The 19435-nt window shown below is 36.7% G+C and overlaps 1 protein-coding gene across 3 annotated transcripts; it reads left to right on the top strand.

The window, feature by feature from the left end:
• Positions 1-294: 294 nt before the first annotated feature.
• Positions 295-18111, top strand: LOC129275142 (NADH dehydrogenase [ubiquinone] 1 alpha subcomplex subunit 10, mitochondrial-like). 3 transcript variants are annotated; one of them, XM_054911929.2, is made up of 9 exons: positions 295-986; positions 8847-9090; positions 9722-9853; positions 11275-11361; positions 11993-12114; positions 13751-13885; positions 14552-14637; positions 15553-15661; positions 16266-18111. In XM_054911929.2, the coding sequence occupies exons 1-9, from the start codon at positions 867-869 to the stop codon at positions 16338-16340; spliced, it is 1110 nt and encodes a 369-aa protein (XP_054767904.2). In that variant the 5' UTR covers positions 295-866; the 3' UTR covers positions 16341-18111. The 3 variants fall into 3 exon arrangements, with proteins under 3 accessions (XP_054767904.2, XP_054767905.2, XP_063964892.1); XM_054911930.2 differs by having other exon boundaries at positions 307-986; positions 13763-13885; XM_064108822.1 differs by lacking the exons at positions 15553-15661; positions 16266-18111 and adding an exon at positions 15392-15458 and having other exon boundaries at positions 386-986.
• The last annotated feature ends 1324 nt before the right edge of the window (positions 18112-19435 follow it).

Here is a 19435-nt window from a genome sequence, read left to right as displayed (position 1 = left end):
CCCCGATCGGCTGCTGGAAGTTGATTTTTTTTTTGAAGGGGTTGTCCTAGTGGCATAATGAGCCTAAAAAATTGAGGGGGCTCGATATGGCGTATTAAATTAAAAAAAAGTTGCGAGCGAGCTAAGCGAGCAAAAATTTCGACATATTTATCACAAAAATCAAAGTTTGTGAAATTGTTGATAAACTGTCATAAAAAGGGGTTTTAAGTATTTTGGTATAGAATTAGTATAGAGTATAGGCCCAATATACTATATATCAAAACGCGAGCGCACGGCGCTAGCTCATAGGCCTGTGTTTTGACTATCAGACACAAAAGTGAATATTATATATGGAATAAACAAAGACCCCGGACAAAGACAATAGGTAGCTATAGGCCTAATTGGCAGATCAGATAAAGCGAGCGCACAGCGCAAGCTGAAAATATTGACATTTACACCATAAAACGGACATTTTACAGGGGCGGATCCAGCTTCCGCCAATGGGGGGAGGGGCAAATTTTACTGAAAAATAGCGAATCTTAGTACTTTTCATCAAAACCTTCAGAAATCCCCTAAAATGCATTAAAAATCTCTAAATTTATTTTATTTCCCTAATAATTGTTTCCATCCCCAAAGGCTTCTCAAAATTTTCCAAATTTGCAATGGAAATCCCCATATGGCAACACTGATTTCAATACTACCGCAATTCCATAAGATAATGTGCTATTTGCAAACGCTTGATAACGAACGAGCTATCGCAGCTCGAGTCAGCAAGGGCAGGGGAATCAAGTGGGTTTTAACGGCGCCTAGCTGGCTATCAGCGGGAAAGCTTCGGGTACAGATCAACTCAAGCCTCCGTACTCATTGCCTGGAGAAGTGAATCAATCATGGCGGCACAGCAGATATTTAGGGTTGGAGTTTCTTGCTCCAACTCCAATTTGGCCGTGTTGAGGCAGACTTTTTTGGTCGGAGCCACTGTAAAAGGATCATGTTCGTTGCATCTAAATGTAAGCATGAACTAGTCTAGGCCCTATATAAAATAATGAATGAATCTAGGCCCTATGCATAACTTGTTAAATGTTCTTCAATATCAAGTTCAAGACAGAAGTTGAGTCTGGAAAGTGTTGTTGGAAATGGAATGAAATCACACTCACACTCACAGGTTGTGATTTGTGCTGTGACTCTTAGTCTTTTACTGAGACATGCGTCCTTTCAAGATCTGTTAACTCCGCTTGAAATGACCATTGTTCCTTGAGTTGAAGATATAAATTCTATGCCAGATGTTATCGTGTATGGTGGTGTGACCTAATTTCACTACCTCGAGCGAAGTTTGTGCAGGCTCCACTCCACTTCACTACCGCTACACTACGCTCCACCTACCCGAACATCGGGACAGTGAACTAGATCGGATATTCCGAGTCATAAAAGGTGGGATGGCAATCATGGTTATCGTAAAAATTAAAGAAAAAAAATATAAAGAGGGATATGAATGACTTAATATCTTACTTTACATCCGTATTTCACTCCGTGTCCATACTCCGGTTATCCTCAAAATTGGTGATTTTGGGCCAGTATCTTTTTCCTCACACGTATTATTCATGGCCGATTTCAAAACATCGCATGCGATCGGTCGCTGATCGATCGCGATCGCATGCAAATTTGCAATGTTTTGAAATCGGCCGTGAATAATACGTGTGAGGAAAAAGATACTGGCCCAAAATCACCAATTTTGAGGATAACCGGAGGATGGACACGGAGTGAAATACTGGTGTAAAGTAAGATATTAAGTCATTCATATCCCTCTTTATATTTTTTTCATTAATTTTTACGATAACCATGATTGCCATCCCACTTTTTATGACTTGGAATATCCGATCTAGTTCACTGTCCCGATGTTTGGGTAGGTGGAGCGTAGTGTAGCGGTAGTGAAGTAGAGTGGAGCCTGCACGAACATCGCCTGAGGTATAATTTCACGTGCTGACGTGTTAACAATAACATACAGCTGGCAGCCGTCTGTTTCCAGGAGTTTCTAACATTAAAAAAAAAAAATCTTCGTACACAGCCGCCATTAGGGGGTTAACAATTAACAATGCAAAATCCCCCCGACGGGGCTCATCCATTTTTGTCTTTATTTCATAAAAATGTATGGCAGTGAGTCCAAACTTCGCGTGTGTCCAGACCATACTTATACTTCGAGGACGGTCATTTTCTCAAAAACTAGATCTAGCCAATATCCTTAAAATCTGACATCATCCCCGGGGGGGGGGGGGGGGGGTCACTCTCCACATGGCCTGCTATGCACTCGCGTCCAGAAAAAGCGTCGAAAAGGGTCCCGTTTCAGGCACTCGGGCGGCGTCGACGTCTTTGGCAGAAAGGGTTGCATTTCAGCACCATTCGCTTGTAAATCGCCGATAAGGGTAGCCTTTTCTTTCTCTCTTCACGCCGTTTAGGGTTGCTAATGTAGTACGGGGTTCTGTCAATTTCTCATTCCTAGTTCTCTAAACACAGAGGCAGCCCAGCAGACATGTTGTCAGGTTGAGAACTTACTGGCCAACTCCCAGTTTTTAATATATTAAAGCCTTGTTGCATTCTAAGCAACATTCCATTCAAATTAGTGAAGGCATATCAATATTCATATAAATGTAAATCAATAGAACAAAGTATAACTGAATATTCAAATACACAACAAAAGATATATATTGACTATTCAAACAATATGCAAATTATTATCTAAGCTTGAGTGCATCAACTTAACATTATAACCAATCAGAAGGAGAGAGGTGGAAGGAGAGGGAGAGAGGAGTGAAGAAAGCTGTATGAAGAATGGTGGAGTGATTTAATACAAAAGAACCTTGTGTGAGGAGTGTACAGCAGATAGTGTATAGAGAGCTGTACATAAAGAATAGAAAGTTAGGATGAAAAGGGTGAATATAAATGAGGGATGTTCTATTAGAAAAAGGGGATGATTCATGAATAAGAGTGGAAAGAAATATAAGTTCAAAATCAATCCCTACAAACTAGACTTTCCTTCACAAATAAAATGTCCTCATTTTATAATTCGAAATATCTTTAACAACTTCGAAAATTTATAACATCATAGCTATTGAAAATGTACCATTGTTTTGTAATAATTGGAAAATGACTATCAAGCTACAAGTATGTCCTTTTCCCCAAAAAAAATTAAATTGTCATTAGTCGCTATAAAAACAATGAAATTCACCAAATGCAGTACTTTCATTTGTATACATGTAAACGTACCCAAGTGATTGACTTATATCAACGATACTATCCATACACCTGGATGGAACTATTCTTTCTTTTTTTCTTTTCTTTTTTTAAACAGATGATTCAACTTTAAGATCTATTTAAAAAATTACCTTTTATATTTTCCTTTATTTTTTTGTTTGTTTCATAAAAGATTATAACAATTTTTCTTTTTCAAACACCATTTCTGCATTTTCTTCCCTTTCTTTTTTTTTGTATAAAATAAAATATCAATGTAAAGAACCTTTTTTTTGTTTAAACAAGATCATGTCTGTACCAAATATGAAATGAAATCAATACATATATATGGATAATCTGAGAATTTTTAATTTTCCAAAGTTACATGAATGATTTCAGATCTCCATGATTTTATCATTTAGACACTATTATCAGTGCAGAAATTACTCCTTTTTTTCGACATGTATCAAACCATCGATATTAAAGTTCAATAATTATATAAAAAAAATTTGAAGTCACCTGAGTTATCCTTGTACTCAATAAGTAAACTGATTAATTTTCCACTTTAACAAAAAATCAAACTACCAACTATCCTGCTATACACAATCACTAAAATGAGATACCGTGAATCATTATCATCACTATCCTAACATTTTATACAGTGATTGTACTGATATATTTGAAATATAGCACAAAACTATTTCATTTTAAATATGACATTTCTTTTTTTCACTTTTTTTTTTCTAAGCACATAACGATTTGATTAGAGTAGTACCTTCTGTGCAGGACTGAAATCAACTCAATAATGTTTTAAATACTCTGCACCACTTATCACATTGAAATATATTCAAATGTTTTTTTTTTCATTCTGACAGGCATTCTTTTCCTCTTGATTTCTGGAAAACCATCAAAATATTATTTTTCCTATATCAATAAATTTACAATTATCATTAACAATTTTGACCAACAATATAACATACATGTAAATTGCTGTCTGTCTTTGAAAAAAAAAAATTTCCTCTGGAATCAAAGTTTTGCATGTATAAGTATGAATAACAGTATATAAAAGACAATCTTATTGTTTTGTCAAAGATTTCTGGTTTAAATAACATTTCTATCTAACTATGTATTCTATATTGTGTCACGTTAAATGTTTGACTTGCAATATTTTGACAAAGAAATAACAGTATTTTGCTCAATTTTCCTGTCTACAAACTTTGCATGTTAATAGTCAATCAGTCAGATGAAAAATAAACCTAGTACATGCATGATTTTCAAATTCATATTCTGATACTTTGACTTGCACAGTATAACAACTATCGACGTTCAAATGTTGTCCGTATTAAAAATTTTCTATTTCAATGACTAATCCATATGATTAAAGTTCATTGGAATTCCTTCATCAGCATGTTGAAAAAAAAAATATTCAGTTCATATGCTGATGTTTTGACTTGCAGATTAATAATCAATGAAATAAGAGTTCGTTCAATATCGAATCATGAAAAATCATGTTGTATGTGATGAATTGTTGACTCTTCTAAATATTAATCTTGGTTCGTAGACGTCTCTGTCCGATATAACAGTTCATTAAAAAAAATATTCACTTTTAATGTCAATGTCAGTGTTTGACGCGTCCAGTTCAGTTTCCTCTTCTTCTTGGATAAAGATGTCAAATTTGAATTAATTAAATGTTCAGATCTTTCCTTCAGGAAATATTCTAAAATTACCATCGATAATCATAACATCTCCAGTTTGATGAAATGCAAAAATGTCTCACTTCCAGGAAGAATCATAATTGATAATCGCTATACTTCTTTGGTTTATGTATAGAACGGCCTGAACGAGTCCGCGAAATTTGTGTCGAAGCGGAATCTTCTCGCATACAAGTTACACGCTGGCTCACAGATTCATCAGTTGATGGTCGAGGGGGGAGTTCTCGATTGGTGACCTCCGGGTTGTCACCTTCATTCTCTCTAGAGGGTCCTGGTATATGGGATTGGTCAGGAGAGTTTACTTGACGTCCATGAGAATTAACCTGGTTTGGTTCCAAGGGTTGGATGGATTGGTTAGCCCGCTGTTCTAAAGACTGAGTGGACGGCTGTCCCATTGACTCTGACCAATCCCATACACTAATTTGGTTATGAAAATTATGCGGGAAATTATGCCATTTAGGGGTGCAAATTTGAGGAGACCCGGGTCCGGGAGCAGACAAGCCATGAACACCATGAACAGTAGAGGCGCACGGCCAATATTGGAGACTGTCTCCAATGTGGGAGATTATCTCCAATATCAGAGACTTTTGTAAAGAATTTGGGTATCCAATTTCAGAGACAGTCTCCAGTTTTGGAGTCCAATTTCCTTTGTTTACATTTGCTGCAAAAGGATTACCTTGGCGGCAAATAAAAATGTGATAAGCAGATTCCTCATGAAAAATTACCCCTTTTCACCGTCTACTTTAAAAATTCACCGCCTACTTTTATTTTGATAAGGAATTTTGTTGTCAATCACACACTGTGACACAAAACAAATGGGCTTCTGACCTCAGCAGTCAGTCCGCAAGCCCCTGTGTTAATGAGCAAATGAGCAAGATTTATCCAAGTCCTCTCGTGGCTGAATTCATGTCCCTGCAAAATCTCGTGAATTGTGAGACTTTCTTTCTCAAAGAATTTAACCACTTTCTCCTTGAGTAATATTGATTATTTTTGTACCATGGGCAAGAGTAAATGTTACCCTTTTATATTGGTCATTTCTTTTGAATGAAATATTTTGATAAATAAGTGAATTTTTTACCTGAAAAGATGCATCAAACAGAATTTTCTTCCTCTGTTTTCACTTGCAAATTGTGCAACATTTTGTGTTTTAGGCACCAACATTATTTATATCATCAGAAAGCTCAAACTCTATACTTTCTTACAATGTCACTCTTGATATGTGGCATCTTTTAGATGGGTCAGCAGCCAGTTATTTCCATCAAGATGCAAGACGAGATTTCTGAAATTTCTGAGTAACATAAAATCCAGAGTTCTGATTGGCTGAATACTGTTTTCAAAACAAACAGGCGCGGGTAATTTGAAGAGATTACCACATGGTGAGTGTGACCTTGCAGAGGCCCAGTGTGGGGAACATTGGAATATGCGTGGGTGTGTGGTCTATGACCAATCAGAGCGCAGTATTCTAGTTTTTTAGCTGCAAAATGTACTTGGCCTATGAAAAGCTGGCTGCTGACCCATCTAAAATACATCTTCTTATAAAAATTATATCATATTAAAGCTTAGATCTTCAGCTTTATCATGATTTAAAAATCATTTGTGCCTAAACAGAAATTAAGTGTGAAAACAACAACTTTTGTTGCATGAAAAAAAATATTTTGTTTCATGTTTTAGATCAAATTTTTTTCCTATATTACAACATTCTTTTAAAAATCCAAACACATGACCTAAAAGAATGATTCTTCTTCTTTACAAAGATACCAAAAACATGAAATTTGGTCAATATTTAGAGCAGCAATGGCCGAATAAAAAGAGGTGTTTTGGTTCGCACCAAGCTCATTAACTATGCAAAAACCCTCTTGTCATGAATATCACTTGGATAAAAGAAGCTACTTTTTCAGGGCTTGCGGACTGACTGTCAGTGAGACAAAATTTTGGGTGGAAAAAATCATACTTTTGTTGGTGTTGTTTCTTTTGTCCTTTTGCAAAGCAAGTCTCCAATGTGGGAGATTGTCTCCCCTATTGGCTGTGCGCCTCTACTGATGAAAGGCGATTTTAAGGGATACAAAATAATCCTCCCACACGCCGGCGCAGCCAGAGCAGCACTTATGAGAGCATGGACCTATTACTATTAGATCCATTTTGGGTGGAAAAAATCATACTTTTGTTGGTGTTGTTTCTTTTGTCCTTTTGCAAAGCAAGTCTCCAATGTGGGAGATTGTCTCCCCTATTGGCTGTGCGCCTCTACTGATGAAAGGCGCCTCTACTGATGAAAGGCGATTTTAAGGGATACAAAATAATCCTCCCACACGCCGGCGCAGCCAGAGCAGCACTTATGAGAGCATGGACCTATTACTATTAGATCCATGATGAGAGTCTGAGAGTTACCCCCCCCCCCTTGTTCAGTTCTAGCTAGTCTCTGGCACCTGGCTCTATACTTACTAGGCAACATGCGTTACCCACACGCCCACAGGTACAACATCGATTTTAATGTTTACGCCACTTAGGGTATCAAATTAGGGGATTTTCCTGTTCACGCCGTTTAGGGTGGCTTTTCTCATGGGTTACGCCATTTAGGGTTGCAAATTTACTTAATGTCATTACGCCATTTAGGGTGCATTTCTGAGGTTGTTGGACACGGGTGGGTAGCAGTCCATGTGGAGAGTGACCCCCCCGGGACATCATCAACGTGAAAAGCGACCTAGAAATACTGTTTGGCTTAAGTTTCTTTAGGATGAGTTCCGTAATCATGAAAATAGAGAAAAAATATAGGCAAATTTGTCACCGTTAGCGCCCGTTCAAAAGAAACCTGATATTCTCAACAAGCATCACGATATCAGCAATTTGCAAGCAGATATCACAAAAAATGTGAGTTAAGTGTGGTACTGACTGTTCTATAGCATTTTGTCGTCAATCTGATATAAATATCTCACCTTTTGAGCTTGAGTTTTTCTTTAAATCTCCACAAAAACTTTAGTCTGCGAATTTAGGTCACACTTTTTCAGAATGGTTTTCAAGGACATCGCGCATTCTTCTTTTTGAGATTGCGATACCGCCGAAACCCCTTGACCTACTTCAAATTTTTTGTCAATGATTTTATAGTTTAGGATCTTGCTGTCAATGTGGTAACTATTTATTGAATAGGTTTTATATAAATTGTGAATATTTTGTGAACAAATTTAAGCCTGATGAATATTTTTGAAAGTCCTCGAATAGGATAGACACCCTATCATATGAAAAGAACTGGACCAAAACAAAGATTATTCCGTTTTGGCCTGAAATGCACCAAAACGGGAAAAAATAAACTTAAAAGGACAAAAAACAGTGACTTACTTCGGCTGTCACGCAACTCCACTTCCCTGGTTTATCCGAACTTAATACATAAACATATGGCCATAGAGCCCCTGTAGTTGATTTTGTATGAATTGTGAGAAATATAGATTGAATATCAACTTCATGATAATTTTTAAAATGTGTGCAAATTATGGTTGCCCCATCATACGAGAATAAGATCAGTAGGGCCTAATGCCCTCAACTACATGTATGTCTATGGACGGTAAAGTTCTCCAAGATTAAGTCTGCGCAGTGCCCCTTGAGTGCAATTGATACTAATTATAATTACTAGCCGTAGCATTTATTCCATTCAAATTAGGCATGGAATAGTCAATTTCGACAAGAAAATTTATTAAATATTCACTTGGTCTCGCAGATTTAATAGTGGCTAGGCATTTAAACGAATTTTGCCCAACAATTTTTTATTTTCTCAGCAGCAGCCAAGGAAATAGAATTAGATCTTTCCTTTTAAACATCTAGGTTGCATGTGAGCTAAGAATGTGAATATTAAGTTTGTTTAATAATAGACTAGCAGGGAGTGATGGACTAAGTCTTGTCATTTAATTTCTTTTATCATGTTTATAATTCCCATTACTTTTTCAGCAACCTTCTCGAAACAAAGGCACAAATAGCATTCTAGGCAACTTCTTCGGCTACAAATTCTTTGATCGGTTCGATGAACGAAGCAAGATTGTTGTGCTAGATGGCAACATTGGTGCCGGGAAGACCAAACTGGCCAAGGGACTAGCTGACCAGCTTGGGATGAAATACATGAAGGAGGCTACCATTCATTATTTTGATGAGAAAGAACTTGGAGAAGGAAAGAAATATGATGACAAATTCATGGGTAAGACATTGAACATGCTGTTTCAAATGTTTTTTCTTTCTTTGAATTTGGAAAGAAATACCTTGAAGAGAATTTCTTTCCTTTTTTAGTTTGATTTACTTTTCTTTTTTTAATAGTTACCAGTATTTTATTGTTGTGGTGTAGAATGTACTTCACTTCATAATGCTGTATTTTTGTAATAATTCATGAAACATATTTTTCATTGTAATGTAAATCTTGAGAACATTCTCACAAGAAGGAAGGTACAAATGCAAGAATGAGAATCTTATTAATACTATCGAAACTGAAAAAGATACATGTATGTTCAACAGACTTTATTTTGCACACATTTTGTGTGTACGTGTAATTTTTTTCCCTGTTCACTTAGCTTTGTGTAAACAGGCCCCGGAACTACACTACGAGTCACAATTCTTTGACTACCGGTACCTGTTTCAACCAGAGAACAATAGATTCGGTCCACTGAATCTATTTTTCTCTGGTTGAAACAGGTCAACAGGTAGTTAAAGAATTGTGACTTGTACTGTAACAGATTACCGGAGATCCAAATACTTCATTAGCTCATCTAAATGTAAACTCCGTTTGATGAGAATGCGGTTTAATTTCCATGTTTGTTTCCTTGTCAATACCATAGGGTCCTGCTCATTGGAACGCTTCTATGCTGATCCCTTTGCAAAGGACGGGCATTCCTTTCGCTTCCAGCTTGCCATGTATGCAGTAAGGTTCGTCCAGTATGCAGATGCACTACAACATCTCCTAGAAACAGGTATCAAGTCAAGTAAAACCTCATTCTTGAATGAGTGACTGTTGGAATGTGGAATTACATGGAGGATAGGATAAGTAGGATCAACTTGCTCTGTTTTAAAAAAGTATATTCTGCAATAATTATGTAATATTGGCCTCATGGGGAGCATTGGTTATAATTACTGCATTAGAATTGGAAATTAAAGTTTAAGTTGAAACTTTATTACAAAAAATTATACTCGCACACCTATACATCATGTCTTTGAAAATAGAGGACCACCGAATGGTAATGTCTGTTAATCAAGTGTGGTCGCCTGTACATAATAAACAACATCAAAATGAGTGGATACATGTTAACCCTCAATCTCCCGGGGTATTTTGATTCTTGTCATTCCGGGGGGGGGGGGCCATTATGGCCCCCCCCTTAAGATCTCAACCGCTGATCGCTCGAGCGACGCAAAAATTTGCACGCTGGTTGTGTGCGATGTAATCTACAAGGCTGTATGGTAAAATTTTCCAAAATAATGAGATTTTATTTTATATGAATTAATTATGCTAATTTATGCATAAATCATACTTTTTGCTCTAATTCACTAAATAAAGCTCCTAGAATGCTAATTTTTGGTTAAAATATTCTTTGTAGCATTCTTAACAATCGCAGTTAAAAAAAACTTCAGTTTGGAAATCAATTTCTTATGTATTTTATTGTTTTATGAATTTCTTATGTATTTCCTTGTTTTTTTTACTTTTTGTTTTTTTATTGTTTTTTCAATGGAAATCGTTCCAGACTTAATTCTGATCATAAGCAAGGCAAAATTAATTAAATTCAATCAGTAAAAGTAGAAATAATGATACATTTATGAATTTTGGCTAAATACACAATTTGCATTGGATTTGTACATGAAATCACGTTTGTGAGCAATTTTGGGTCTGACATGCACTTACATAATGTTGCGTAATGTCGTAACCGCGTATCCGGTCGTCACAAATTTGGTCTCAAAATTTGCGCGAGACTTGAAAGTAAAAAGTCAGTGAGCGGCGAGGTCAAAAAAATTTGCGCAGCGGATATATCGCGAAAATTGTCGAGGGGGGGCCATTATGGCCCCCCCCCCCCCCCCCCCCCGGGAGAATTAGGGTTAATTCTCTAAACACACCTTTACAAATCAAATTCACATTGTACTGTGTCAGGGAAATGTGATTCTTTACAGACAACATTTTTTTCATTTTCCCCGAAAAAGAGCCAGTCAGTTTTATAATACCTACAGCCGCATGTCATTCAAGGCTATTTTTCGAGCAAGTGAAATACATATATTCTTTGTCTGTTGATTACTTTGATTTCAGGTCATCAGTTTGGTATTTGATGGTGACATGTGTTTTTTTAAGTCATTTACAAAGTTGACGTTATTCATTTTATTATGTTCATTCTTTTCCCCCTACCTTCAGGTCAAGGTGTAGTGTTAGAAAGGTCAGTGTATAGTGACAGTGTCTTCATGGAAGCCATGTTCAAAATGGGCTACTTCAGAAGAGAATGTGAGTTGGATTCTGTAAAGTTCAAGTCCTTTGCTCAACTTAAATAGTTGACTTTGTACATTAATGGTTAACAGAATAAGACTGACAATTTATCTTTTCTTCAAATTTTTATTATGATTTTCATTATTATGATCACCATGATCATGATTATCATTACCATCCCGATCATCCTCATCATCATCACCACCATCGTAATCCATCATCACCTTCCTCATCATCACCATCATCAACATCATCACCTTCATCATCATCATTATTGCTATCATCTTCACCATCATCACCACCATTATCATCACCAAGACCACCTTTGTCATAATCATTATATTTAATCATCATCATCACCACCATATCTTCATCACCATCATCATCACCATCATCACTACCACAATCATAACCACCACCATCTTCATCATAACCACCATAATCAGCACCCTTATCATCATCACCACTACCACCATCATTATCATCATCGACACCACCATCATTATCACCACCATCATCATTAGCCATGTCTTTCCATGAATATACTGTACATACAATTAAGCTCTATAGACTTCTGAAGTGGTTTTGACAAGTAATTTTGGTGCTTGCTATTTCTAACCGTTAACATATCTTAATTTCAATTCATTAGGTTACGACTATTATAATGAAGTCCAAAAGATCTCCCTGTACCGTCTCAAACCGCCTCACTGCGTCATCTACATGGACACACCTGTTTCAGATCTGATTGACAATGTCAAGTCTAGAGGTTTGGTGAGTAGATAAAGCTTGGATGGAGGGATGGGGGGGGGGGGGGTTGGAGAGGGGAGGGGTCAATAAACTAACTGACAATGTCAAGAGGTTTGGTGAGTAAGCAATGCTTCAATGGGGGGGGGGGGGTGGAAATGGGAGGGGTCATTAAAACTATCTGCCAATGTCAAGTCAAGAGGTTTGTTGAGTAGGCAGTGCTTCAATGGAGGGGGGGGGGTGGATATGGGAGGGTACGTCAAAACTTACTGAAAATGTCTACTCTATAGAGGTTTGGTGATCAGATAAAGCTTGGATGGAAGGATGGATGTATGGGGTGGGGGTACGCGAGGGGTCAGCTGGTCTGATTGACAATGTCAAGTCTAGAGGATTGGTGAGTAGGAAATGCTTGAATAGAGGTATGGGAATAGGTCACCATTTTATCCAATAATCCAAGATATTATCTGATGTCAGTTTAGAGTTAATATCTGACTACCCAGTTTAAACCCTCACTAAGTTGAAAAGCATGGATGTCTTTAATTTGGGCTTCAAATATTACAATTTGAAAATTTGAAAGAACACTGCATTCTCTACGTACTCATTTCGGAGGTACATGTCATGGTTCCACTATGTACATATTTTGCTTTTACATGTACAGTCAAAGATGAAAAGTAATTGTTAATGAAGTTTGACAGCTTAATTGAAACTTTTTTTAATTAAATTTGAAGTGGTTTCATATTCATTCAAAGCAATGTTTGTGTGCATTCCATGTTCCAGGCTTAGATAAGATTACATTTTCATACATTCCGAAAATTATTTTCATTGATTGCAGTGAATACATAAGTACATTTTTCAATGCATCATTAAGATAAACCCATAACTGCAAATGCTAACATTTGAGGCTTTTCCATTTGTACTTTTTCACTCCAACTCCATCCCTCTCTCCGTTTCCTTTTTTCTTTTCTGCTCTATTTCTACATGTATTTTGTTCTCTCTCTCTCTCTCTCTTGTTCTCTTGTCTGTCTTTCTCCTGCATATACTTTCCCCATTACTACTACATGTACCTTCTGCACTCTTTCTGTCTGCCAATTTTATTTTCTTACCTTTTACCCCATTGCATTTTCATGTTTGTATTTCTTCCTATTTCCCTTCTATTTTGACCACGTTTTCTGTATTGTTTCATTTTTTTTGCATCTTTTGTTCTATTATTTTGCCTCTATCTGTCTGATATCCATCATCCTTCCTCTTCTACTGTTTATCATTCATCTGTTGTGCTGCTGCTCTGCAATTTACATAATATGCACATTACCTATGTGTCCTGTTGCTTCATTCCTGCTTTTGTTTGTTCTTGATTACTCTTTTGAATTTTGGTTTGGGGTTACACCCTTATGTGGTGCTCTGTTCACGTTTCCGTTTTTTGTCTTTGTACCTGCCCCTGTGCCTTGCCCTGTTTGCTCTATCCCCTTCTCCACTTGCCTTGCCCACACAAACCCCACACCTCTCCCTCCCTCCCACTTTCCATCCTTTCTCCATCCTCTCTTTTTTCTCCTTTCCTCTCCTCTGTCTGCCCCTCCCCTCCCCACCCCTCTTTTCCCCTTCCCACTCCTCTCCTCTCTCTCCTCCCTCTTCTCTTCCTTCTCTTCTCTTTCTCAATTCAATGAAGGAATACGAGCAGAACATCCCTGTTGAATACCTAGAAGCACTAGAGGAAGAATACAAACACAAGTTCCTTCCAGCTATGCAGGAGACTTCGGAGGTCATGGTCTATGACAAGAATGCTCCTCGCGATGTAGAAAGGGTAAGGTCACACCCACCATCCCCACAACCACCACCCTTAGAATTTAAAAAATATTGTAATGATATATAGATAAGAAAAAATATTTAAAAAAAGATATAATGAACGAACGAATGAACACAAAAATACCAACCAACAACAAATGAATAAATAAACAAATGATAAATAATATCTTTAAAATATGTTTGAAAATAACTAACGTTTCATGGACAATTAGTCCTTGCCGAAACATTTTCATCATTAACATTTTGTTAATCCTCAGAATTTCTCAAAATTATTGGCCATTCTTTTAGTATGATGTTTATTTCTAAGAAAACTGATCAAATCTCTGCAGAGTTAACCGACCCTGCAAAGTTTAGTTACGGTGCAAGACATTTTTCACATACTTAGTTGCATAAAAAAAATGCATGATGAAATTTAACATTTATGAATGATTAACTTTTTTTCACAGTTTTTGTTGTACCCAGACAATTTAAATGTTTATTTCTTTATCACTATGAGCAGAGATATTTAAAAGGGCCAGAGCATCTGGCCTAATAACCACCCTGAAATAGTGCAACAAAAGAATGATACTCAGAGTTCAATCTGTTTCACAAAACCCGCTTCGTTTTTTTTTTTTATTCAGTTACTATAATGTTCTCTCTCTCTTTTCTGTTATTTCTCTCATAGGTGGTAGAAGATTTTGATATGCTAAAGTTTGAACACCTACCATGGAATGAGATGACTGATGACAACTTTGACAAGCTTTACAGATTGTAAGTACTTGACTTCGTTTGACCTTTTTTCATTCATTTATTGATTCCACTTTTAAAACAAATAACATAATATACATAACAAATGTATTCGTAAACATAGTGTATCAAAGATCAAATTAAATATCTAACATAAGTATTTAAGCATAAGGTACACTACAAAATGTAAAAAAAGTGAGGAGCCTAAATAAAAAGCAGAGCTTGTAGAAAATTTGGCTCCCATTGGGAGACCTCTTGGTATTAACTTGACCTTAAATTACCTATGACCTCTGAACTTGACATAAATATTTTCCATAATTGCCCAACTGCTGATCAATTTCTATTCGTTTTTTGCATTGAGTAGGTTGGCAGTCAAGTGTTAAAATGTAATTTATTGTAAGAATTGCAATTAATTTAGTACCTGAAATTGACTCACAATGGATTCCAAGTTTCCTGTAAAGCTCCCTATGACAGTTCAATATCTGAATAAGTTGACATTCCAGGAAACGAATAGCCGTCTAAAGTCGCAACAAGTTTTCAGACTAGAATAAGCAAAGCATATTTGCGTCTTTTTGTTGAATGTCACAAATCAAACAAATTAGTGTCATCCAAAAAGATTCAACTAATGTAGATTCACCTGTATGTAAATAGGCTATTTGTACTAAAACAATGCTATATTTTTAACTATCCCACAGTGTCCGTGACAAGAGGAGGAGGGTAGCACAGTGCATGTGGATGCCCAAGTACTAAAATGTTATTATTTTTAACTATCCCACAGTGTCCGTGACAAGAGGAGGGTAGCACAGTGCATGTGGATACCCAAGTACTAAAACGATGCTATATTTTTAACTATCCCACAGTGTCCGTGACAAGAGGAAGGTAGCACAGTGCATGTGGATGCCCAAGTACTAAAATGTTATAATTTTTACTATCCCACAGTGTCCGTGACAAGAGGAGGGTAGCACAGTGCATGTGGATGCCCAAGTACCTCCCTGAGATTACCTTTGGTGCAGAACAGTTCAACGAACTCACCGTTGAGTTTGAAGAGGTAAGATCTTCTGGCATACACCGTCATTTGAAATGAATACCATAGCTGGATAATAATGTTTGTAGGACAGGGTTTACGAATACGAATCCTTTCCAAAAGAAGTTGAAAGACATATCATGTAATGTTGTATATAATTTTAAGCAAGTTTCATGTACAAGTATATAATTAAAAGTAGGGAACTGCATATTCTTTATTGAATGAAATGGATAGCATGGCTTGATATTTATGTTTGTCTGATTTGAGACAGAAAACAAAAAGAAATATGCAATATAAGCAATTTTCACATTTTTGGAATTCTACAGAGTTAGACCACAGTCTATTAAACTGGATATTAGAATACAGGCCTATCTATTTACTTTTCTTTCTCTGTATCTGTTATTTATTGATCTTTATTTCTCTCTATATCTCTCCATCATAATCCTATCCCTCTATCTGTACCATCTTGCTACCAACCTGTTATTTCTCACTCCCTCTACCTCTTCCCCCTCCCTTATCCTTTCCCATTATCTCTCTGTCATTGTAAAGCTGGCGTAATACTGTCATTGGTAACAGGCCTAAACATAATGAACCAATACAAATCCTTGTTTTCTATTTCTCTCCACAGAAGCATTCAGTAGGAAAAGGTTATGCACCAGACTTAAATCCTGACCAGCCTTTCTCCAAGCTTTTCTTCAAGTAGAACCTTTGCAATCAAGAATTCAACCAAGGCCACTATCAAAATGGACACCAAACTAGAACTAAACCAAACACCCTCAATATCATACCATGTAATGGATGTTAATAATGACATCAGTCAGTGTTAATGAAGGACAATACCCTTACGTGCTAAGGTTACACCCTGGAGTTTGAACTTGAGCAACAAATAACATTGGAAAAGCAACAAATGTGTTACAACACCACTGGATTTTGAAATGCATGAAACGCATTAGAATAAGCACTGGTGTAAATGTCTAGTGCAGTCTGCTACAATGTATGTACAGCTACGGTGTAATATGTTAAAACCACAACTTTCAGTGTTTACGTGGCTTCCGTGGAAATTTGGTGCTGGTGTTGGTGTGGTGTTCATGGCATGAATCTGGCTACCTGACATAGCTACAGTTCCAAATGTAGGTTTAGAAAACAGATACCCAACACAGTAGTGATATCTCAATATTGGCCAAACACCAGCACCATATGTTAAAACTGAACTGAAAGTTACCAATTGTATATGTAGCTGCTGTAATTATTTTCTACATTGCAATTGTGATTTTGAGATGAATCATTGGTTTTCCTTCTTTAGTGAGTACATGTAAGTACCCTTTAAAGCCAAATTATGTAGAAGAATCCCAGATATCTGTCGAATTCTGGGTCATTATTTTCGATGTGGAAGATCAGTATATTGCAGGTAAAGCTTGTCAAATGATAATGAAAGGATAGGAAGAAACCGGTCCACTCCATTTTGATATTGGCCACTTATTCAGTATTTAATGTATATTTATGAGAGGAAGGTAATGTTCCCATTGCCTTATTCTTTACCCTTCGTAAAGCAGATGAATGCTTAGGTAGTCTTTTGTCTCCGTGGGAACATGTCATAGAACGAGAGACATGTGGCACCACACAGGAAGCCACTACCGTAACGGTCACATGTGATTTCTTGTGCTTGCCTTGGTCCCAATTCATAAAGACTTCTTACAATAACAAACACAATTTCTATAACAAATTTATTATCAGCCAATCAGATTGAAGGATTTCAGTAGCTTTTAACTGATACTGTGCAATTGTTATTATAACAAGTTTTATGAAACAGACTCCTGTTCCTTAATACAGATCTGGATTTTAACTAAGCATGTTCAGTCATTGTGTATAGCACATCCATTCACACTCTGTGTGAGTGGTGGAATATGATTTTACCTACAGTACATGTTGTATTGTACAATCCTTGCTTGTAGAATGTGAATAGGGCAGTGGGAATAGCTCAGTTTAACAGATCAGTACATTTGCATCACTGCATGACATGACTGCGGAACATGGATTTAATCAAGTCAAGAAATCGGTATGGAGAGAACTTCTGGCATAAAATCTAGTAGCAGCTAACTGTTTGTGACAGCTGTAAAATAAGAATATCTTTTAAGTCGAATTTTGTCTAAAAAGTCAAACAGATTTTGGTTGTCCCAAGGGATTTGACTTAGGCAGTCCCTGTACCACCAAGCATTTCAAGGCAAGCAGTGCTGGAGGCCACCTGATGAAATTCACCTGCGGTTGATTATATAAATCTAATGCAGTAGGTTACCAAGTCTCTGCAAGTTAACGGCATGCAAGTGTATTTATCTGTCGATCTCATCCGTTTGTAAATAAAGGAGTTTTGAGATTTTAAATGAAGATTAAACACTTCTCTGTAACGCAGGCAAGTGTGAGAGAGAAATTAATAAAGCTATAGGACTTGCTATGCGGCAGTCTGAAACATAATGAAACTGGTCAACACTTGTTTTATTTTTGTTCGATTCCAATCGTATTTGAACCTTTGATCTTATATTTATGAGGATAAAAGGATTTATTTCCTATTTACATTGGATAATCATCGCAAATTTCAAGAATTCATATTTTTGTTGTTTGACATTTTTCAAAATTTCACAAATATTCTTTTCGGTGCCCTGTTGCACAAACCCTAGTGAATGATTGTAGAATTGATCATATTGATTACACAAATGATGGATGCAGTCAAACTGAAAAACAATCTGCCTTATGATCAATTGCCAAGTTTTATGTTACAAGGACCTGTTTACCTTTGCCGACGACAAAAGGTATTTTCTATGCTACATGAAACCAAGTTTAGAAGAAGAAAAAAAAAAACCTGTTGGGATGGCCATCACTCCCCAGAAATACATACAGTGGTGCTCAATAGTTAGTGAACCCGACTAGAAAATAAACATATTTAGGTTGTTCAAGTTCTGCTATGTTTTAGATATTTGATTGCAAAGGCAGGTGATAGAATATTACATTCAATAAAGTTTGTTTTTCTGGGCTCGCCAATCATTTGGGTGTTGTCTGCATTCAACACACGGCATGAAGGAGTGCATTTCGTGGTGGGGTTCACTAACTTTTGAGCACAACTAAAGCCAGTCTAAGGCTTTGGTAAAGTAATGTGTATTACTCTCGCGTTATGCTCGTTTTTTTGGTGAAAATTCAAATTTTAATTTATAAGTTATCATGGCCCTTTGAGCTCCTACCTTACGAACTTGGTGATTGAATACCAGAGAGCTACAAAGATTATCCTGAAATTTACACCATTCCATGCTTGAGAAGTGGGTGTCCGTGAATAGATTTTTAAAAAGTTACAAATTTATCAAATAAAACATTTATTTATATCCTCAATATTATAATTGTTTTCGGGCACACACATTCATACTATCCTGTAATGAACAGTGGCATTTACTTTGGAGGGAATTTACCAAAATAAAAAATAGGTTTTAAAGACATTCTTTTGCAAGCCAAAATTCATATGCATATTGAAGATTATCACCCGTATCAGACATCTGAGCTGGTCATTTACAAAACCGTATTTCCCTGTATTTTATTATTATCAGGAAGGGATAGGTATATTGTTTTTATTTTCCTCGGTCTCAATGCGCGTATTGACTTTGCATGCAGAGACGACGCAAAATATACCTTTGTATTTTCCCTGGTCTCACATCCGGGCCTTTGAGGATGCGAATGAAGTGATACGCTTCATAATGTTTCGCGCACCAACGATCTACGTCATAATAAAGACAACGCTGGATCTGGGCGCTTGCAAGT

This window comes from Lytechinus pictus, chromosome 13 (assembly GCF_037042905.1).
Source record: "Lytechinus pictus isolate F3 Inbred chromosome 13, Lp3.0, whole genome shotgun sequence".
Classification (NCBI taxonomy): domain Eukaryota; kingdom Metazoa; phylum Echinodermata; class Echinoidea; order Temnopleuroida; family Toxopneustidae; genus Lytechinus; species Lytechinus pictus.
Note: the sequence above shows the minus strand (reverse complement) of the source record. Positions and strands in the feature narration are given on the sequence as shown.